The sequence below is a fragment of the Girardinichthys multiradiatus genome, chromosome 11 (genome assembly GCF_021462225.1).
Source record: "Girardinichthys multiradiatus isolate DD_20200921_A chromosome 11, DD_fGirMul_XY1, whole genome shotgun sequence".
In the NCBI taxonomy this organism is placed as follows: Eukaryota; Metazoa; Chordata; class Actinopteri; order Cyprinodontiformes; family Goodeidae; genus Girardinichthys; species Girardinichthys multiradiatus.
This window is the reverse complement of record NC_061804.1, coordinates 17,858,322-17,878,628: the sequence shown is the minus strand read 5'-3', so window position 1 is coordinate 17,878,628 and position 20,307 is coordinate 17,858,322. Positions and strand designations below refer to the sequence as shown.

The following is a 20,307-nucleotide window of genomic DNA, read 5'->3' as shown; positions in this document are numbered from 1 at the left end:
CATACTTATTGAACTTTTCATATTTTATAGCTTTAAAATGTAGCAGCAAACAGATTTTTCATTGTATTTTATTGTAGAATCAAAAAAAGATAGACTTATTTTAGAAACTAAAAGTAACTGATCCATTCAGTTTGGATTTTCGTGCTTTTACTTTGAAAACCCTATCGCAATAGGAGCGTCAGGTTGTCTTTTATTTTGAAGGGCGCGCTGTCCGCCTCGGTCACAGACTGGATGTGCTCTCGGGGTCCGACTCAGCCTTTAAAAACGAGTGAAGGCCTTGGTGAAGCGGAACTCCGCTGCCCCTGGAACCGGACAGCCGCTAGTTCACCGCCGCAGACGTCACTCTGAACCCGGGTAAGACTTGCAGAGCGCCGCTGGTTGTTCCTGCTGGAGCTGTGCATCATCCTTAATTAAAACAGGTTTGTCAGAGCAGACCAGCAGGCTGTGTGGTTACAGGAGTCTGCAAGATGTTTGAGGAAATGTAGTATTTATTGTTCAATATTAGTTTAATAAGTGGTATCTTATTTATTTTTTTACCAAGCATCCAGTAGAGAGTAACAGCAGATCAATAATGAGAGGCACTTTTATTCTCTTTAGTTAGTTATGACCTCATGCACACAGCATTGGTAAAGCATTATTTTGAGATCCAGAGAGGAAACTAAAGACTAACAAGTCTGGGGCGTTGGCTGTCTGTCTTTGTAAGTGTGTGTGTGTGTGTGTGTGTGTGCTGACTTGTTCCTGAAATCTGTTTCCAGTTAGGAAGTCTTTTTTTCCCCATCCAATGATGGAACCACTAAAACTAAAAATGCTTCAGAGAGGTCAATTAAAATTCCTGCACTGCTATTTTTCATTTCCATTCCCCTGACTGTGTGTGTGTGTGCGCGTGTGTGCAGTCCATGTGCATTTAAGTGATGAAAATGACCTCACTGTGGCCTCACCGCTGCTTAATTCAACATGTGTTTTTCCTCTGCGTTGAACAGTAGGAATGTAACCTTATGCCTTTGGAGACAGAAACTTAGTTACTTTTAATAAGGTGAACAAAGGGCCAGATTTAGTGAGTAATGTTGAGGCAAACACTCGTATCAAACTGTGAGATGTCACTAAGTAACGACCAAGTTTGACCCTTTACAGCCAGGATCCTTCACCAAAGGGTCACAGGGTGTTATAAATTATAGCTGGAGTCTGTATATCAGACTAATTCCCATTGCTATAAAAGACATTGGCAGCCTAATAAAACTTTATGTATATAGGCTGACCTTATGTGATGGTAACTCCCTGTTACCAGAGCAGAATTTAAATATGATTGTTTTTTATTATGCCCAAATGATATACTGGTGGAGTTTTTAATGGGTTTCTGCAGCTTAAAAGACTTCTTCTGAGGACCTTTACAGTTTGTTGCTCTTGACTTGCAGCCATTAAAGCTTGTTCTGGTGTATTTGGGCAACTTTTTCTGCCCTGTATTATGCAACTGGGGAAAAGTAACAGGTTGCTGCACGATCAATTATTAGCCAGTCTTAACAGTTTTTGGACTGTGGGTAGAAGCCAGAGAACTCGGAGATAATTCGCACATGCACAACATACAAACTCCATGCAGAAAGAGCCCAGGCTGGGATTTGAACCTGGAACCTTCTTTCTGCAAGGAAACAGTGCTAGCAACTGCTCCACCATTGCGCTGACTATTAGCTGAGACAAAAAAAAAACAAAAAACTTTTCAGAGTGACGTTGAAAAATAAAATCAGGTTATTGCTGAAAATATTTGACAAAATCATTAAAAAAAAGGCCATCACTGCAATAAAGAAAGAGGCCGGAGGGTCATTGAGTGGAAACACTAGATTCAAATGCAAATAAAAAAAAACTGTCCCGACAAAAATATATTTCCAGATGATCATGAAAATAATTAGTTTCTGAGACTAATACATAGGACGGTCCTGTGATCTGAGGAATATAATGTCTTTGTCAACATATACATCATATCCAACATGCAAAAGAGGAAATGAGCCATTCTGCTTGCTGCTTAGCCTTTTTCATGAGGAAGAGTCTTCTTATTTCAACAGAGAAAGCATTACATCCTCTGCTAGGGTTGGACGATACAGACTTAATTAAGTTTAATTTTATCAAGGCATTTTGTGGTATTTATCTATTACCATTTTCTTGGCTGTCAGTCTGTCTCTCGGCATGCATTTACGACCTCACAAAAACAAATGTCACTCTAAAAATCAACCTACAAATATCAAATCAACTACTTCACAAAATCACAGTAGTGCACACATGCTACTAAAAAGTACACAGTTGCTAAACTGTAGCTGCCATCAGTGGCGGCATCACCGTTATAAGTCAAAAGGAATCATTTATGTTCAGTAAAACCAGATTTTAATACAAGCACTGTTGTTTTACAAGGCCTGTCTGATGTTTCTAGGGTGAGAGCAATGTTTTATGCGTCAACAAAATGTTTAACTTTTAAATTAAAATGACTGGAAGGATAACTGCGTTGCGTGTTACTAAAATTTATTTTCAGAATTGGGTTGTAAGAAAAGGAATGGAGACAAGGATTTATTTTTGTGCCTATTTTTTACCAGGTTGTTTTCCAAGTTCCAATAATCATCTACTGGCTGTAAATTCATACTCAACAGATCAGAATATGAAAACAATCATCCGCTTTCCTGACTGTTGGCATTTCTCTGGAAACGTTTCACATTTCCTTTCAGCTTATTGACAATAATAAACAGGTGTATCAATAATACGGAAGTACACGAAATGTTTAAGGACAATGTATTTTACATAAAGAGTTATAATTTATCTTATGCTCTCAAACGTTCTATCTATGCATGGAGATGTTTGTATGGAAAGTTTGTTTGTACGTGGCTCAGCTGGTAAAAAAATAAAAACTGGAGGAATGGTTAATACTATGTTTCAACATACACTTAGAACCCTTTTTGTGGACAAAATCTCTCTCCGAAAATATAAAAGAAACATAGATTTACCAGTCCTATTGCTTTTAAAGACATCTTGGTCTTAAAATGGGGGAATCTGGAACCGAGACAGGAGAATGTAACTCAAGACAAAGTGGGACGATTTAAACTTCTGCTAAAGCCATCATATCTATCTCCAGGGATGCTGTGTTTCTACATGATTCCAACTTCATGTATGAGCTTAACTGGAATGTGGGCTCACCCGAGCCAGAAAAAACAATTATTCAGTCCTTTCAGTGTGGGATGGTTAGTTGAACTTGCAGCTCAGTTTCAAACACTTTTGTATTTATTTTTAAGATAGCATGATTGGAATCAGGGTGGGGACGCTCTCAGTGTGATGGTGGGCAGTTAAAGCAAGGCTGCAAACCTCAAAGGCACCCTGAATATTTCAATTATTGGATTGAATGACACAGGGAAATCAGAATGTTGGTTGTTTAGGTCCATTGTGCTGCTTAGCATGTTTAACCACATTATGCAAAAAAAAAAAAATTCTGTTTAATTTTATTTGTACAAACATATATTTCCCTAAAACATAATTTGTTTAGTTTTAAAACATATTTATTTTCCAATAAACCATTTTTTTGGTATCCAGCCAAGAATGCTAACTTGCTATCTATGAGGCAGAATTACAGCGATTTATACTCTGTGGTTTATAATAAAAACAGCTACATTTTCAATTAAACAATTTGGATTAAATAAGATCTTAGTCTGCTAAATATATGAACTGCCTGGTCATTCTTCTTTCCGTTGACGAATGGAAAGCTGTTCCAGTCCATTCTGGTGCTTCTGCTGGTTTAAGATTGTGTTGCTTAGTACACTGAATCAGCTTTGCTAAAATTAAAATTCTACTTAATGAGAATTACAATAAGACAAAGGCAGATCTTCTCTTAAAACAGTTTCACCAAGCAAATAGATTCTCTCTGTGCTAAATCAGTTTGCCCACATTTCCATGACATATTATGTGTGAATTTAGGGGGAAAACCCATCCTTATATTTTTGCAAATTACTAAAGATCACTTGGTAGTCTTATAGACCAAAGGAGTCTGTCGCATCTTCAGTCAATGTTTTTGTTTTAATTTCGATATTACTAAGTAACAAAGATCTATCACTCCTCTTTCTTTTACAATCCACTGTATCATTTGTTATTTAGAAATTGCCTTCTGGCATGATGATGTTGTTAAAGTCTGGAAGATTTCCTCGTCAGATCAGACCCTGGAATTCTCTCACTTAACTGCATCTGTTGTGTTTGTGGACACAGAGGAGAGGACAACTGTAACTTTGGGCAAAAATAGATGCAAATGGCTCCTGTCTGCCTGATCTGATGGGCGTGTTTGCTCCGTCTGCACTTCACTTTAATATGCTTTGTGAATCCAGTGCAGAGATAAGGCAAACAGTTGGAGTAAAACGTTGTGAACCCCCACTTAGTTCTTTGAGTGTTTTTGAACCACCAGAAAATCCTAACATTGGACAATTTCTGTAGCCTGTTTCTACACCAAGTCTTTGTTTAACCTCTGCGGTCACACCTGCAGCTCAGACTTAATGGACCATGTAGAATCAGGGTTAATGACATGAGGATGCAAACAGTGAGTAAAAAAAAAAAAGTCAGCTTAAACACTTCAGTTTGTGTGTACTTGGATTGTGCCAGCCTTAAGGTTCTGATGGAGACTTCCTGTCTTGGCTTTCCCCCACATTTTTCAGGAATTTGCTCATGCCAACACACACACACACACACACACACAATTTGTTCATTCAGGAACGCTAAAATAATTCACACCCTACCGCCTTGTCCAGTCACGTTAAGGTAGCCTTATTCTCTGTTAGTCGGTCTCTTGCACAATACACATTATTCATGACATGATGTCAACTGTTTGGACATCTGTCTTTTATGCAAGACTTTAAGTTTGGCAAAGTACAGTCACATTTTAAGAGGAAATGCAAAGGACAAGGTTACAGGAATTCAGATAGATTTCACCCTTAAACATACAAAGTGTTTATCCTTTAAGAACTTGATCCAGTCTTAACAGATGAGGATGATAATTTCTTATCCAGAAAAAGGCCAAAATCAGGTGTAAAAAAACACTCTTAATCCACACGTATACCTCTGAATCTCAAAATTCATGTCTTAAATCTTGCAGCAATATTCAGAGAATGTTAACTTATTTTTAGTCTGATTTGTATCCAAAAATACTCGTTATACTTCTGCCTTGAGCTGATTTGTGGACATTTAGGAAAGCATAGATTCACATAGACTGTTTACTGATTTTACCATATGTGGGCAACAAAAAATGGGTTTTAAACCACATGTAAGTTCTAATTTTGTCAGTTAAGGCAAGCAGCAACGGCGTACCTATTTATATGGCCTCCACCTGTGTGGATACTGGCTTCCTGTCAGCCATTGTTTGGTTCCCATCAGATAACATTTTCACACTGACAGCCATTCATCATTTTGATCCATGCTGCAGTATTTAAAACTATGCCGTATTTCATGTGGCAGATTTTAGGCTCACAATTTTTTATACATTTTCACATTTTTTACAGGGTAAAAAGGACAAATAATGCTAAATACATATTTTTAAGTTAGTAAAAGTGAATACTAAATGAAAAGAGTGTGAAACCAGGAGCATTTACTGTCTAGACTAAATGGCTGAGGTGCCTCACCCTACTAAACAAACAGTGTCTGCTGCACTTTTCCATCAATAAGTAATGAACTAGTTGGTAACTACACAAAATATTTAAGTGCACTCAATAATGTCAGCTTCAGTTTATAGCTCTATTGTCTATTCATGAGACATTGCCACAAAAGACGGCATTGTCACATACCTGTGAATGACAGCACTGTGACTTTGGAGTAGCTGAGAAAGATACACTGTACTTCCTGAATACCTATAAATACAGACAAAATTGACTTTTTGACTGTGTTGGAGTTTTATTATTTTTTTACACATAATTTTAGAGTGTACCTCACAAAAATGTCTTAAATTATACAAAGGCACAACCACATAACACAGTGCGGGGTTAAAATGATTATGCAAGATAAATTACTGATGCCGTTTTTTTTCTGTCTTAGTGAAACGGAAACTTATGGTGGTGGTGCAGAAACCACCCACATAAAGGGCAAATTAAGCACGTTGTGACAAAGTCAAGTAACTTTTCTTGTCCAGACTTGATACCCAAGAAAGCAGCATTGCTATAGTGGAAAGCAGCACCTATTAGGCACTGTTAACAGAATAGCAGTGTCGAGATGAACTGAAATGAGCTTTTCCAAATCTGCTACTATCCAGCCATGTTTGAACCGTCAAGGAGACCGCAGTGTGGTTTTAATCTGGTTTAAAGAGGTTTGAAGGCGACCTGACACTTGTTAAAGCCTGAGCTTTTAAAAATGTCAGTGAAATTTAATCAACTATAATTATTTTATTAGCTTTATGATTCAGAACTTATGTTCAACTTCCCAAAGCTCAGGTTAATTGTTTCTGCTAAAATATGCATTACATCATAAAGAAATAGTTTTTTGTCCTAATGAAAACAAATTGTTTTTATTTGGCTACAAATGGTGTAAAATATGTCCATCACCACTTGGAAGTATTTCACTTAATTTCAAAGCTGCAGAATCTTTTCTATGCAGCATGTATAGTTTGCATTTGGTACCAAAACAGTTAATTTAACCTACCAACTAAACTGCTTCTTTTATAAGCGTCTACAGAAATGCTAAATATGCGCACAACAAGCCCCTCAGTTAAAAAACAAGGGAGGAAAGACAAATGTAAAAAATGTGAAGCTCATGACACTAATTACAATGTTTTTGTCAACATACTGAGGTCATTATCAGCTGAAAGAGAAACTGTTTATGGAGGAGTTTAAAACTGGTAGATTGTGGCCTTCTCTGCCCATTGGAAAATACACCCAGGATTTTTTATACAGTGGGTTCTTGTTATATGACCTGATATGAGTCAATCACAAAGCAAGAGGTATGGGAGTTTGTTGGCTTTGTACCATATTCTTTATGGAGATAGAAAATCATTAACAGCAGGCCTTCAAGTATTGTACATGTAACAAGAAGCTTAGCGAAGGCAAAGTATTTACTCTTAGCATAGAGATCAAAGGATTTTTTGCACACATACATATAAAAAATATAAAATTCATCCAGTAATAAAAAGAAGCTGCTTAAAATGTTTGGCTTTCTAACACATTTTCTGTTGTTTGACAACCTAAAGATTACATCCTTAGATTTTCACAAGCTTTCTCTTTCAAATGTGCTCAGGCTTGTAGCTCACTTCTATTCATTTAATGATTGTAATCGAAAAAATACCTAAAAAAGCAATAAAGAATTTAGGTGTGCACAAGGCATCTGAGAACGCAGCAAAAGCTGGCAAAGTGTGAGAGCTTTACGTTTGGGACAGTGATCTATGTATCAATGCATACAACAATGTCCATAAAAAAAAAAGCAGCGATAGAAAAGCCACAAAGACAAGATTTATATAGCAGTTTATCCACTGAAGAGGATGCCCGGAGAAATATTGTTTCAGAGCGGTAGTTTGAGACATAACAAACCGGCACCATATAATATGATTCTAAAGTGCTCAGTGATGAGCCCAGTCTGCCTATAATTCACCACAGAGGCTAACCACAAACATTCAAATTCAGTTCAAATTCTAAAAAACTTTATTTATCCCAAAGATAATTTAAATGTTGTTGAAGCTCATATTATGCAGGTTTCTTCAAAGAGCTGTTGTAAATGCTGATGGCTGTGAGCTGGAAGGAACTCCTGTAGCAGTCTGTCTTACAGCAGATCTGAAGAATATATTTATTAATTGTTGTGTTTTACCCATTTAACATTCATGGGTAAAACACAGATATGGCTTGCTATTACAAAGAGGTTATATGGGTGATTTGGTAGGACAAATGTGACTGCGCACATCAGAGCTACAATGGCAGTCAGAAAAAGAGCAGAAATGACTTCTTTCTGAATGCTGCCAAAATGACCAGAATCTCCTCCTCGGTCTGATCCAGCCAAGTTGCTGTAACCAAAAGAAGTTAATAGTTTGTGTGTCTATTATAGGAGTGGTTCATGTAATACGCGTAGCATCGTGTTTAGGGTTCATCAAAGAGCTGCCAGCAGATCTCCCCACACAAGTCATACCAGGCATTCCTTCATGTGTTCGGCTCACTGTGTCGACACGGCGCTCTCTCGCAGCAGCTTGGGAGAATTCCTTGCAGCCAGTCAGCGTGAACCTGATGCGGGAAATAGCTGAAGGAACAGGCTGAAAGCATCTCTTTCCTCTTCCTTGTTCTTTTTTTTATTTGGCCTTTTCTGTAGCTGAGGTTTTCATTTCAAAGTGTTTTATTTACCATCTGAAGCCATAACCCCTGTAATCACAACTCTGTGATCAGATTTATGGTGCTCAACATGGAGATTTTGGTTCCATGTCAAGCAAATTTATTACTGTCACAATATTTTAAACACAAAGAACTTTATATGGTGGGAAACTGAGGCAATTTATTTAGAGAGAAAACATGTTGATGAAAATGCTTAAAAAGTACTATGAAGGAAATGATGGAAACAGTTTAAGATCTGACTGTAAATAGAATAGAATCACATAGAAAAAGATAAAAAAGACTAGGTGTTTCTATTGTAGAAATATTTGTGATAAATTATTAAAGGAAAATGGTGGGAAATGCAGAGCAGTGACTGGTCATCTAGTCAGAGGATCTGCAACACTCAAAAAACATAAAAGTTTTAGAGTCATGCCACTTTGAGAAAGATCATGGAGTACAGTGTCATAAAACGTTTTTGCCCCCTGACAGATTTTCTCTGCTTTTAGTCACACTCAAATGTTTCAGATCATTAAGGGCCTGTGAGTGGGCAGCAAAACCTCGGTGACCCGTCCCCCCTGCTGAAGTTTTTTGCAATCTCAAACTGTATTCTGCTAAGGATAAAGTGTGAAATATGATTTTTCCCCTCTACTTTGGATGGGTTGTACTGGAATTCTAATTTCCCCTTGGGGATCAATAAAGTATCTTTGAATTGAAACTAACTTTCATATTAGACAAAATTCAGTTTTCAAATGATGATGTATTTTATTTTATGGCTGCACGGTGGTGCAGTTGGTAGCACTGTTGCCTTGCAGCAAGAAGGTCCTGGGTTCGATTCCTGGCTGGGGGTCTTTCTGCATGGAGTTTGCATGTTCTCCCCGTGCATGCGTGGGTTCTCACCGGGTACTCCGGCTTCCTCCCACAGTCCAAAGACATGCCTGTTAGGTTAATTGGTAACTCTAAATTGCCCTTAGGTGTATGAATGAGTGTATGCATGGTTGTTTGTGTGTTGCCCTGCGATGGACTGGTGTACCCTGCCTCTCGCCCATAGACTGCTGGAAATAGGCACCAGCTCCCCTGTGACCCACTATGGAAGAAGCGGTAGAAAATGACTGACTGACTGATGTATTTTATTACGGTAATAGAAAAAAGCTATCCAAACCAGCCTGGCCATATATGTAAAACTATGTGCCCCTTAAACCTAATAACTGGTTGTGTCACCCTGGGTAGCAACAACTGCCATCAAGTCTTTTCAGTCTTTGTGGAGGAATTTTGGGCCACTCTTCTTTGCAGAATTGTTTTGAATTAGCCACATTGGAGGGTTTTCGAGCATTTTTCTGCCTGTTTAAGGTCATGCCACAGAATCTAAATCTCAAATAAAGTAGAGTTTATTTAGGCCACTCCAGAACCTTATTTTGTTTGTTTTTTTTCAAGCCATTCAGAGGTGGACTTGCTGGTGTGCTTCAGATCATTGTCTTTCTGCATAACCCAAGTGAACTTAAGGTCAAGGCATTTCCTTCAGGATTTTCTGCTAGAGAATGTTTCTCTGCTTTAACACGCCTCATTCAGATGATTGCAGTTCAGAAAAAGCCTGTTAATCCACCATCAATAGAAATCAGGTGTGCTAAAGCAAGAAAACATCTAAAACATGCAGGAGACTGGCACTCGAGGACTGGAGTTGGACACCTCTACGATGTTCTCTTGGGTTTTGTTGTGATCTCCTGGATGAGTCATCGGTGCTCTCTTAAAGTAATTTTGGTAGACCTGTAGCTCCAGGGAAGGTTCCCCACTGTTCCATGCATTAGACATTGCTCAGTAACCCTTTCCAGTCTGATATGTCAATGAGGTTGTTTCTCATCTGTTCCTAAATTTATTTAAATTGGGGCATGATGTTTTGTTTTTGGAGATTTCTTAGCCTACTTCATGTTGTTAGGCATGGTATATTTTTATGATCAGACCTGGGATTGGTCCGTGACAGTTTAAAGAAATGTGGTTAATCGCCATTAGTTCATAACTTAACGAGGGGAACATTTATATTTTCCCATAAAGATGAGGTTGGATAGATATTTCATAGTAGATCAAATCTGCTCTGAAACCTTAAAGTTAAAAAAAAGGCAAAAACAGATGTTTTTGCATTGTACATAAAACTATTTGTGTGGTACTTAAATGAGTTCTGTCGGGCCTAGAACTAAGAACAATAAATGGTTATGTTGCTGCTGATGAACACAAATTGGGAAAAAATTGTACTTGATAGTCATATGTGATAAACTCTCAAAGAGTAAGGCATAGTGAGAGATTAAATCTCTGATACAGAGACTGGAATCTGATTTGATTATTTTTCCAGGACATATAGAGGAAAAAATATTAAATTCAGTATATACATATGTTCAGATGAGGCTTTAAAGTAACAACCTTTAAACAGGTATTAAACACACTTTTCATTAAGCCCACATTTCTGTATTATTATTTTTTAATTGGTCCGTTATTCTAATCTTAAATGTCGTGTTTTCAATAGCTACAAGCAGAAAATCAAAATAATTAACAGAAATAAAGGCTTGAAAACATCATTCTGTTTGTAATGAATATATAATGTATTTCAAATAGGGATGAAGTTACTGAAATAAATGGACTTTTCAACTGTATTGTAATAGTAATTTATTGAATGGGTCTGTATATTAAAAAATTTCTTTTGTTGGTTTTAGTTTTTTAGGTACTGACAGCAGCGACTGCAATCCAAAACAATAGTCGCTGCTGGCTGAGTAGGGTTTTGTACTGTGACGCGTCTCCAATAAGCCATAAATTCCATTTGCGTTTTGTGTATTTATTTTAAAACTTATGATAATAAACTTTGGTTCGATCAAACTAATACATCGCTTCTGATCAGAATTGTGAAATAACGTTCAAAATAATGATCTAGAATGACGGTGGTTGAGATGACGATCAACAGAAAGGTTTGCAAAAAACCTTTCACCCAACTACCTGTTGAGAACGCCCATATCCGCTAACTGAGACCACACCTTCAAGCAATCACCAGAGGTGTAGAAAAAATCTGAACACCTGTGCCACCATAACATATAAACAAAACAAACATTCACTTTGGCTCTTACACTGACTGAGAAATAGAAAATAAATGCATTCACAAAATCAGAAACGTGCCATTTTACAGCCTCTGGCCCCTCTTAGATCAGCTTTTTATCCGGAACCTGTGGTTATTAAACTGGGTCTTGTTAAAATGCTGAAGATAGCAGTGAAGCACCCTGTTTTAAACAAATCAAAAATAGAAAAGTGGCTTTGAAAATCTGTATTGAGTGTGAGATTATCTGTGTTGTAGATTTTAGAGCTGATCAAAGGTGATACAAGTGGAGAAAAAAGCAGTAAAATAAGTGTTGTGTATTCCTGAATCTTGCCAGAAGAATCTAGAGTGTGTCCGGTAAAAATATGGAATTTTGAAACGGAAAATTTGTAGAAACATTAAACACTGAACCTAACACAAAAAGCTGGGACATAAGAACAACAACAGCAGCAAAAAAAACAAAACACCTAAAAGACATAAATTTCAGAGTACGTAAATTTCAGAGTATGAAGAAACACACCAAAGATCTCATACCAGAACAACAAAAAGCTGATTTTGGATAAAAACTGGACAAAAACAAAGTAACAAAGGTTAATGCAACAACAGTTAAGCATTAACTTCCAAGGCTTAATTCACTTTTGGCTGCTGCAAGATTTCTTTGAGTTGCATTATAAATGATTTGTTGGATCAACTTTCTTTTATCTGTTTATATAGACATATCCTTTAAAAACTGAATTTTATTTCAGCTCAGTGAGTCTTTATCAAATCGAAGGGTGGGAACTTGTCTTTTTGATCCTCTGTGACATCATGTGATCCATAACCTTTTATGCCTACTTTTTATGTGCGTTTCTAGTAATAAGTTATCCAAGATAAGAACCAGCAGCATATCTAAGCTCCTCGACACAAAAGATTTGCAGAAAAAAAAACAAAAAATCAATCAAAAGGGGCATTGCTCTGGTGTTGGGGTAAATTATAAAACTTTCTTATAAAAAAAAAGTCTTTTCCTCTCAGTGCAGCAACATGGAGTGCAAAAAGCGCCCCTGTGTGGTCGTTTTGGGAAGGGTTTAGATCCATTCAAGGTTCAGATCCCTGATGTTATCCTTACAGAAAGCTAGGAACAGTTGAAGCTGTGATGATCCGAAGAACTAATTCATATTCACAAAAACAGTGCAAGCAACACACAGAACTTAAAACACTCAGAAATTAACCGTTGCTGCTAAAACTGGTCATTTGTTTTATTTGGTACAAACAATATTCATGTATCTGAGATAATTTTAGCATCACTTTTAACAAGTTGATCTCATGATAACAAACGTTAGCATCTTATTTCATTGTTCTTCCTGCTGTAGGCTCGAGACTATATTGTCGTGACGATGGCGGACAGCTCGCATTGTTTCTACTGCCGGGAGGATCTCGGTGGGAAGAGGTTTGTCCGAAGCGAGGGGAAGCCGGTGTGCGTTCGCTGTCACACCAAGTTCTGCGCCAACTCATGTGCCGAGTGCCACAGACCCATCTCTGTAGAGACAAAGGTGTGTTCTCCAGATGTATTTAACCGAGTCTGTACATAAACTCCTCCATGTACCTCTAGAGAAACGTCTGGTTTTTTCTCCATCAGGAGCTGAGCCACAAAGGGCGTTATTGGCATGAGGAATGTTTCCGCTGCACAAAGTGCTACAAGCCTCTGGCCAAGGAGCCGTTCAACACCAAGGATGAGCGCATCATGTGTGTGAAGTGCTGCTCCAGAGACGCTGCTCCCCGCTGCCACAGCTGCTATAAACCGATACTGGCTGGTATGACTAATCGATCTGCAAGCAATTTTTCTGTAAAATAGAGGAACTTTGGAAAAAGTTGTACTTCCACAAATTGGAACATCAAATCACATTTTTTCTGCAACTTCTTCTGCAGTTCGGTGGCGTCCAGGGTTCCTACACAGTCTGGAAATTCAAAATATTTGTATTTCAAGACTTCTTGAGCCATCCCACTTTGTAAATGTTCACTCCTTTCACTGTATCCTTCTTTCCCCACTGTCTTCAATGTCTCTTTCCTTTCTTGTGCCCTTCCTTCATTTTTTCTTTTTATCCTTGTGTCCTTTCTTCCTTATGTACTTACGTGCATCCGTCTTTCTTTGCTTCTTTCCTTCCCTGTATCCCTTCTTCTTTTCTGCCATCTTCGTCGTCATCTTCTGCTTCATCCGCGACCGGGTCGCGGGGGCAGCAGACTCAGCAGAGATGCCCTGACGTCCCTCTCCCCAGACACCTCTTTCAGCTCTTTTGGGGGGAGCCCAAGGCGTTCCCAGGCCAGCCGAGAGACATAGTCCCTCCCGGATGGCCGAGCTCCTCACCCTATCTCTAAGGGAGTGCCCGGCCACCCTACAGAGGAAGCTCATTTCAGCCGCTTGTATCCAGGATCTTGAGCTTTCGGTCATGACTCAAAGTTCATGGCCATAGGTGAGGGTAGGAACGTAGACCGACTGATAAATCAAGAGCTTTGCTTTTTGGCTCAGCTCTCTCTTCATCACAACGGACCGGCACGGCGTCCCCATTACTGCAGCAGCCGCACCGATCCATCTGTCGATGTCCGGCTCCATTCTCCCCTCACTCGTGAACAAGACCCCGAGAAACTTAAACTCCTCCACTTGAGGCAGGAACTCCCCTCCAACCTGAAGAGGACAAGCCACCCTTTTCCGGTCGAGAACCATGGCCTCGGACTTGGAGGAGCTGATCCTCATCCCATCCGCTGGTAACCCTACCTCTAAGGGAGTGGAGGAAGCTCAATTCAGCCACTTGTATCCGGGATCTCGTTCTTTTGGTCATGACCCAAAGTTCATGGCCATAGGTGAGGATAGGAATGTAGACCGACCGGTAAATCGAGAGCTTCGCTTATCGGCTCAGCTCTCTCTTCACCACAACGGACCGGCACAGCGCCCCCATTACTGCGGCAGCTGCACCGATCCGTCTGTCGATCTCCTGCTCCATTCTTCCCTAACTCATGAACAAGACCCCTCCAATCTGAAGAGGTCAAGCCACCCTTTTCCGGTTGAGAACCATGGCCTCGGACTTGGAGTAGCTGATCCTCATCCCATCCGCTTCACACTCGGCTGCGAACCGCCCCAGCGCATGCTGTAGGTCTTGGCTAGAGGGGTCCAGCAGGACCACGTCATCTGCAAAAAGTAGGGACAAAGTCCGCTGGTCCCCAAACCAGACCCCCTCCAGCCCTTGGCTGCGCCTAGAAATCCTGTCCATAAAAGTTATGAACAGGACCAGCAGCCCTGCCGGAGTCCAACATGCACCGGGAACAGATCTGACTTAGTGCCGCCAATGCGAACTGGATTTTCTGCCATCTTTTTCTTCTTCATTTTTCTGTTTCTTCTTTGTCTTTCCTTCCTTCATCTGCTTCTTCCTTTTATCTCTCCCTCCTTTCCTGCTTCTGCTCCTCTTTCTGCCCTTCCTTCATTACCTTTTGTCCTTCCATTCTTCCACCCTTAATCATGTGCTTTCTTCTTTCTTTGTGTCCATCATTCTTTATTCCTTCATACCTTGTGCCCTTCCTTCTGTTTTTGTTCATTTTAGTCTGTATTTTTTGCTGGCTTCATATGTAAAGCTAGACAGCTTTACAGGTTATTAAAAATACCATACTCCAACTAAAAGAAATGTGCAACAGATTAGGGTCACTTAAACAAATGTAGAAAATATGCATGCATATTTGAGCATTAAAAACAACAATAGACTGTTTAGGAAATGGAAAAAACTATGCTATTAACAGCAGGGATGTATACACTTGAGTTTACATCCCTTTGAGTTTGAATTTGTTGGTAGAAGCGATGGTTAGAAAGTCTAACAGCTGCTGGGAGAAGGGATCTGAGATGATGCTCCTTTGTGCACCTAGGATGCAGCAGTCTGTCACTAAATGAGCTCTCCAGTTCGGCAACAGCTTCAAGCGTTGGGTGGGAGACATTGTTCAGCAATGATTTTGTTTTGCTGCTCTGACCCTTCTTGTAAAGAGCACCAGTGTTTATACTCTAGTTCACTTTATTGTTCAGGTGAACACCTGGATAAGCGGAGGGGGTAGGTGATGGCTAAGAGCTGAGAGTATGAAGTTCTGGGAAGAAAGGTAGACAGCTATCAAAGATAGGAGAGGTTGCAGCAGGAGAGACTGGGCTGGTGGAGGTTTGCGTGTCTGATAAAACCAGATGAGGTACTGATTCAGATCATTCACCCACCCTTAATCTCCTAAGGTTTGTGACCTGAAATTGCTTTCAGGCTCTAAACTCAACTGATGTTGTTTTGTTGCAGCTGGTCCTGGCACAACCAAATCAAATGATGGGTCATTAGCAGGCTCCTGCTAAGGAACTAATTAGCTGTCTACTTTTCTTCCCAGAACTTCATACTCGCAGCTCTTAGCCATCACCTACCCCCTCCGCTTAAGAGGACTCCATACCACGACTCTAAGGAACTAATTTAGCCATTTGAATCAGCTTCATTGGTGCAGAAACACACCCAAAACTTTCAGGAAACAGGCCCTTTAGGACCGGAGTCGGACTCTCCTGCTCTAGTTTATTGGTACCAGAATGTGACATTTTCCCGTATCTCCTGCAGGCAGTGAGAGCGTGGCATACAAAGGAAACTCATGGCATGATGAATGTTTCACCTGTTGCAGCTGTAAACGACCTATAGCATCGCAGAGTTTCCTCTCCAAAGATGATGCTGTTTACTGCAACCCCTGCTATGATGAGAAGTTTGTCAAGAGCTGCGTCAGCTGCAAAAAGGTAATTTATTTAAAAACAGGGGACTAACCATTTGTGCCTCATCTGACTAAATTATCATCTAAAATTATTTAAGTTTGCATATATTTTTTTTTAGAAAAGTCATACATTTAAATTAGTTTTCTGCTTAATATCAATAAGTAAATGTGGTTGAGGCAGCCTGGTTCTGCTGAAGGATCTGTCCTGCTAACGGAGCGAGGTTGCTTTCCACAGTCACTGCAGTCAGGATGAGGGCTTCCTGTTAAGTCAACAACTCGATGCCATGGCCTGGGCTTTCTTAGATGGACAACATTGTGGCATTAAATGAAAATCTGAGTTTGAATATATTTTATTATTATTAAAACTGAACTGATCTGTATTTAAAATGTTCTGGATCAGAACTATTTGATTGGATTGTTATGGAAAGGTTTGGTATGAACTGAAGTTGAACAAAATTTTAAATAAACTAAACTGAAGGTTCTCTTCTATTAAACAAAATATTATTTTGTGTTTGATATTACTATAGCCCACCTGTTAATTTTGTCTGCAGCCAATAACCTCTGGAGGAGTGAACTACCAAGAGCAGCCGTGGCACAGCCATTGCTTTGTGTGCAGCTCCTGCTCAAAGCCTCTGGCCGGGTCCAGTTTCACCACCCACCAGGACCAGGTCTTCTGTGTCGACTGCTACAAGAGCTCAGTGGCGAAGAAGTGCAGTGGCTGCCAGAACCCAATCACAGGTCTGATCAAGTTAAAACTCTTTCTGGTGGTCATGACAGAACAGAATACTCTGTAATAAAAACCCATTTACAAAGATAATCTGCTTTTACAGATTACATTTGAAGACTAAAACCACTTATACTTTGGTCTTTAAAGCCTGTAGAAGATTAGAAACTTTCTCCATCTGAGATTAGTACAGTTTGCTCCATGTGCCTTTGCAAAACCTAATTTCTGATCTGTTCAAGTTGTGGAAAACCAAATAGTAAAATCAATAATGTTTTTTTAAATTCTCAACAATCCACTGGTTACCAAGAAACCTGACAGACAAGAGGTAGGATTAAACCTGTGGTTGCTCATCCAGTAAAAACTGGTCACAGAGACAACAAAATGCCAGAGAGAAAAACCTAAATTGTTCCTGTAAGTTTAAAAAAGCTGTGTGGGTAAACGTTTCCACGTTAGTACCAGGTATAACCTGCAGCTAGTGGTATCTAGTGGTGAACGTCTTAGCTTGCAGCAGGCTGTCTCTGCACAATGCCTTGCAAAAGTATTCATACGTGAAGGAAAAGCAGTACATAGTTTTCAGGATTTTTTACAAACAAAATACTAAAAAGTATGCCATGTATTTATGTTCCCCCTGAGTATATACGCTGTAGATCTGTCTCTACTGCAATCAGAGCTGCAGGTCCACGTTGGAACACCCAGACCGAAATCTTTGCTCATTAATCTTTTCAAGATAGCTAAAGCTCAGTCAGCTTGGATGGAAAATGTCCGTGGACATACATTCTAAACCAATTCTGTATGTTTAGTGGTTGTCTTGCTGGAAAGTGAACCTCTGCACCAGTTTAAAGTCTTCTGCAGTCTTTAACACATCTGTTTTTCTCCGGGGTTTTCTATATTTACCTCCATCCATCTTCCCATCCACTCTGGCCAATTTCCTTGTCCCTCTTGAAGAAAAGCGTCTCCACAGCATGATGTTGCCACCACTATGTTTTCATGGAATGGTGTGTTCAGGTTGATGTACAATGGTACTTTTTCATGTATGCCAGAAAGTTTAGTTGTGGCTTACATTGTTCCACATATTTGGTGAGTCCCCTACATTACTTGTGGCAAAATGCAAACAGAACTTTTTATGGCTCTTTTTGCCACTCCTCCACATATTCTAGATTTGTGGAGATCATGGATCATGAGTATGGATACTTTTACATGGCACTATTATGAAAACAAATGTGAGGTTCCAACATTAATGAAATCTATTCCTTAACTAAACTGTATTAACACAAATGTGAAAAGCCTACAGTTTTAGCATATTACACCACTGTTACACACACACACACACACACACACACACACACACGTAAACAAAGCTCAGTCTCTAACTCTGCTCTCCTGTTCTTGCAGGTTTTGGTAAAGGTGTGAATGTTGTGAACTTTGAGGGCAGCTCCTGGCATGAATATTGCTTCAACTGCAAGAGATGCTCCCTCAGTCTGTCCAATAAACGCTTTGTGGCCAAAGAAAAAGACATCCTCTGCACCGACTGCGGCAACAAAGAGTGATGGACAGCTATTAGTTTCTGTTTTCTAACCTCGCAACTTTACACAATGGTTAGAGTCTACATTTCAACTTACTGTGTTATATATTTCTGTGATTTATTTCTCAAGGATGCAAAGATATTCAGTCTTTCTGATGCTTTAAAATAATACTTTAAACTAACAATGTGCTGAGTGATTGTCTGACAATGGTCTGTTTTCCATTAAAAAGGATTGATGAAGAATCTTTATTATTCAGCACACAACCAACATAAAGCCAAAGTTTACCTATGTTTTAGATCCTGGGTTTACTATCTTGCAGGAAGTCAATACAAATAAATATACTGTCATAGTATAGTTTAAACAGTTTTAGTTCTTTATTGTACAATATAAATAACTGGTCATATTAGTGCCTTTAATGCGTATTCCTTTTTTTATTTTATTTTATTAATACCATACTGGTGTCAAATAATCAGTATCAGCGTCAACATGTTTTGTTATTTGCCAAAGGAAAAGCACTTTTTAAACTTTCCTAGTTTAAAAAGCACTCAAATAAAAGAGATACATTTATCTGAAATTGCTGTATGTCTTGATGTGTTGCTCAAGTGAAATTTAATAAACTTTCTACAAAATTCAATTTGGCATTTGTTGTTATTGTTTCAGCAGAGTAATCCATACCAAAACCTGAGTAAGACAAACAGGCAAAGGGAACTTGGTTCTTGAAGGTCTACTATATGTGACTAAAGCAGCCATAAAATCTACAGTCATGGCAAAAAGTCTTCAGACTGACAGAAATATCATTTTATAGACAGTCAGGGAATTCAGCATTGTTAGATCTTTTTGTCAGATGTTACAAGTCTATATTGAAGTTCAACAACAAAGATTCAAATAGCTTTTATTGAGGACTGCCTGATATCAGGTAAGCATAACTGAGATACTATTGCTGAAGATGATTGCTGAAGAGGATTTAAATTAACCCACATTTTCCTGATTCTTTTCTCTTGTCTCCATCATTCCAATATCCCCACCAGGGCAGGTAAAGTCACTCCAACTCAAAAAAATTAAAGGAACACTTTATAATCAGAGTAAAATCAGTTCAAGTCAGTTAAACTTGATTTGATCAGTCAGGTAGTAGAGAGGGTTGTTAATCAGTGTCAGCTGTTGTGGTGTTAATCAAATTAATAACAGGTGCACTAAAGGGACAACAAATAGATGACCACAAAAACAGGAATGGTTTTGCAGGTGGAAGCCCCAGACATTTTTCTCTCCTGATTTCTTGACTCCGTTCCAGCATTTGATCAGTGTCAGTGTAACAATTGGTAGTTTGAGGCGATACCTGGACCCTACAGCGGTTGCACAGGCAGTTCAGAAGGGTCAGTATGTGCTCCTTTGTGCAAGGAGGAACAGTATGAGTACTACCAGAGACCTACAAAGTGACCTCCAGTGGACCACTGGTGTGAATATCTCTGACTAAACCATTAGAAACAGACTTCATGAGGGTGGCCTGAGGGCCCGACGTCCTCTAGCAGGCCCTGAGCTCTTACTCACGGTGGAAGACACACGTTTTCTCTTCCTCCCTCCCTACTGATCCCTGCTTCTGCTATTTGTCTGTATTTTTCTCAGAGCCTCGCTTTGCATATCCTCCAAACTTGTAAATTATGGATTTGGTCAGCTGGACTCTCAACGTAATTGATACATTTTTTTTCGATGGGAAGACATGGTAAAGAAGACCCTCTTGTCCAGGCGGGACGTTCTTCTCTAGATACACAATGGATTCTTGGCAGCAGTGGAAGATTGTGTACCTAACTACGATGTCGGTCGAGGTAGAAGATGTGTACATATTTGGACTTTTGATAACAGGATTTCTGCTTTTTGGAGTTGGTGGTTACCTGGTTTATCGAGTGATTCACAAAACGTGGGCGGCTGTTCAAAGCTTTCCAAAGCTTCCTACGATGCTGGATGGAGTCTGTA

General features: G+C 39.4%; 1 protein-coding gene across 2 annotated transcripts; it reads left to right on the top strand.

Moving 5' to 3' along the window:
• The first annotated feature begins 198 nt into the window (after positions 1 to 198).
• On the top strand, positions 199 to 18,973 carry LOC124875922 (four and a half LIM domains protein 1-like). Of its 2 annotated transcripts, none has more exons than XM_047378346.1 (6): positions 199 to 354; positions 12,702 to 12,881; positions 12,968 to 13,142; positions 15,948 to 16,117; positions 16,644 to 16,830; positions 18,209 to 18,973. In XM_047378346.1, exons 2-6 carry the CDS (start codon positions 12,726 to 12,728, stop codon positions 18,361 to 18,363), a joined length of 843 nt encoding a protein of 280 aa, XP_047234302.1. In that variant the 5' UTR covers positions 199 to 354; positions 12,702 to 12,725; the 3' UTR covers positions 18,364 to 18,973. The 2 variants fall into 2 exon arrangements, with proteins under 2 accessions (XP_047234302.1, XP_047234304.1); XM_047378348.1 differs by having other exon boundaries at positions 219 to 419.
• The last annotated feature ends 1,334 nt before the right edge of the window (positions 18,974 to 20,307 follow it).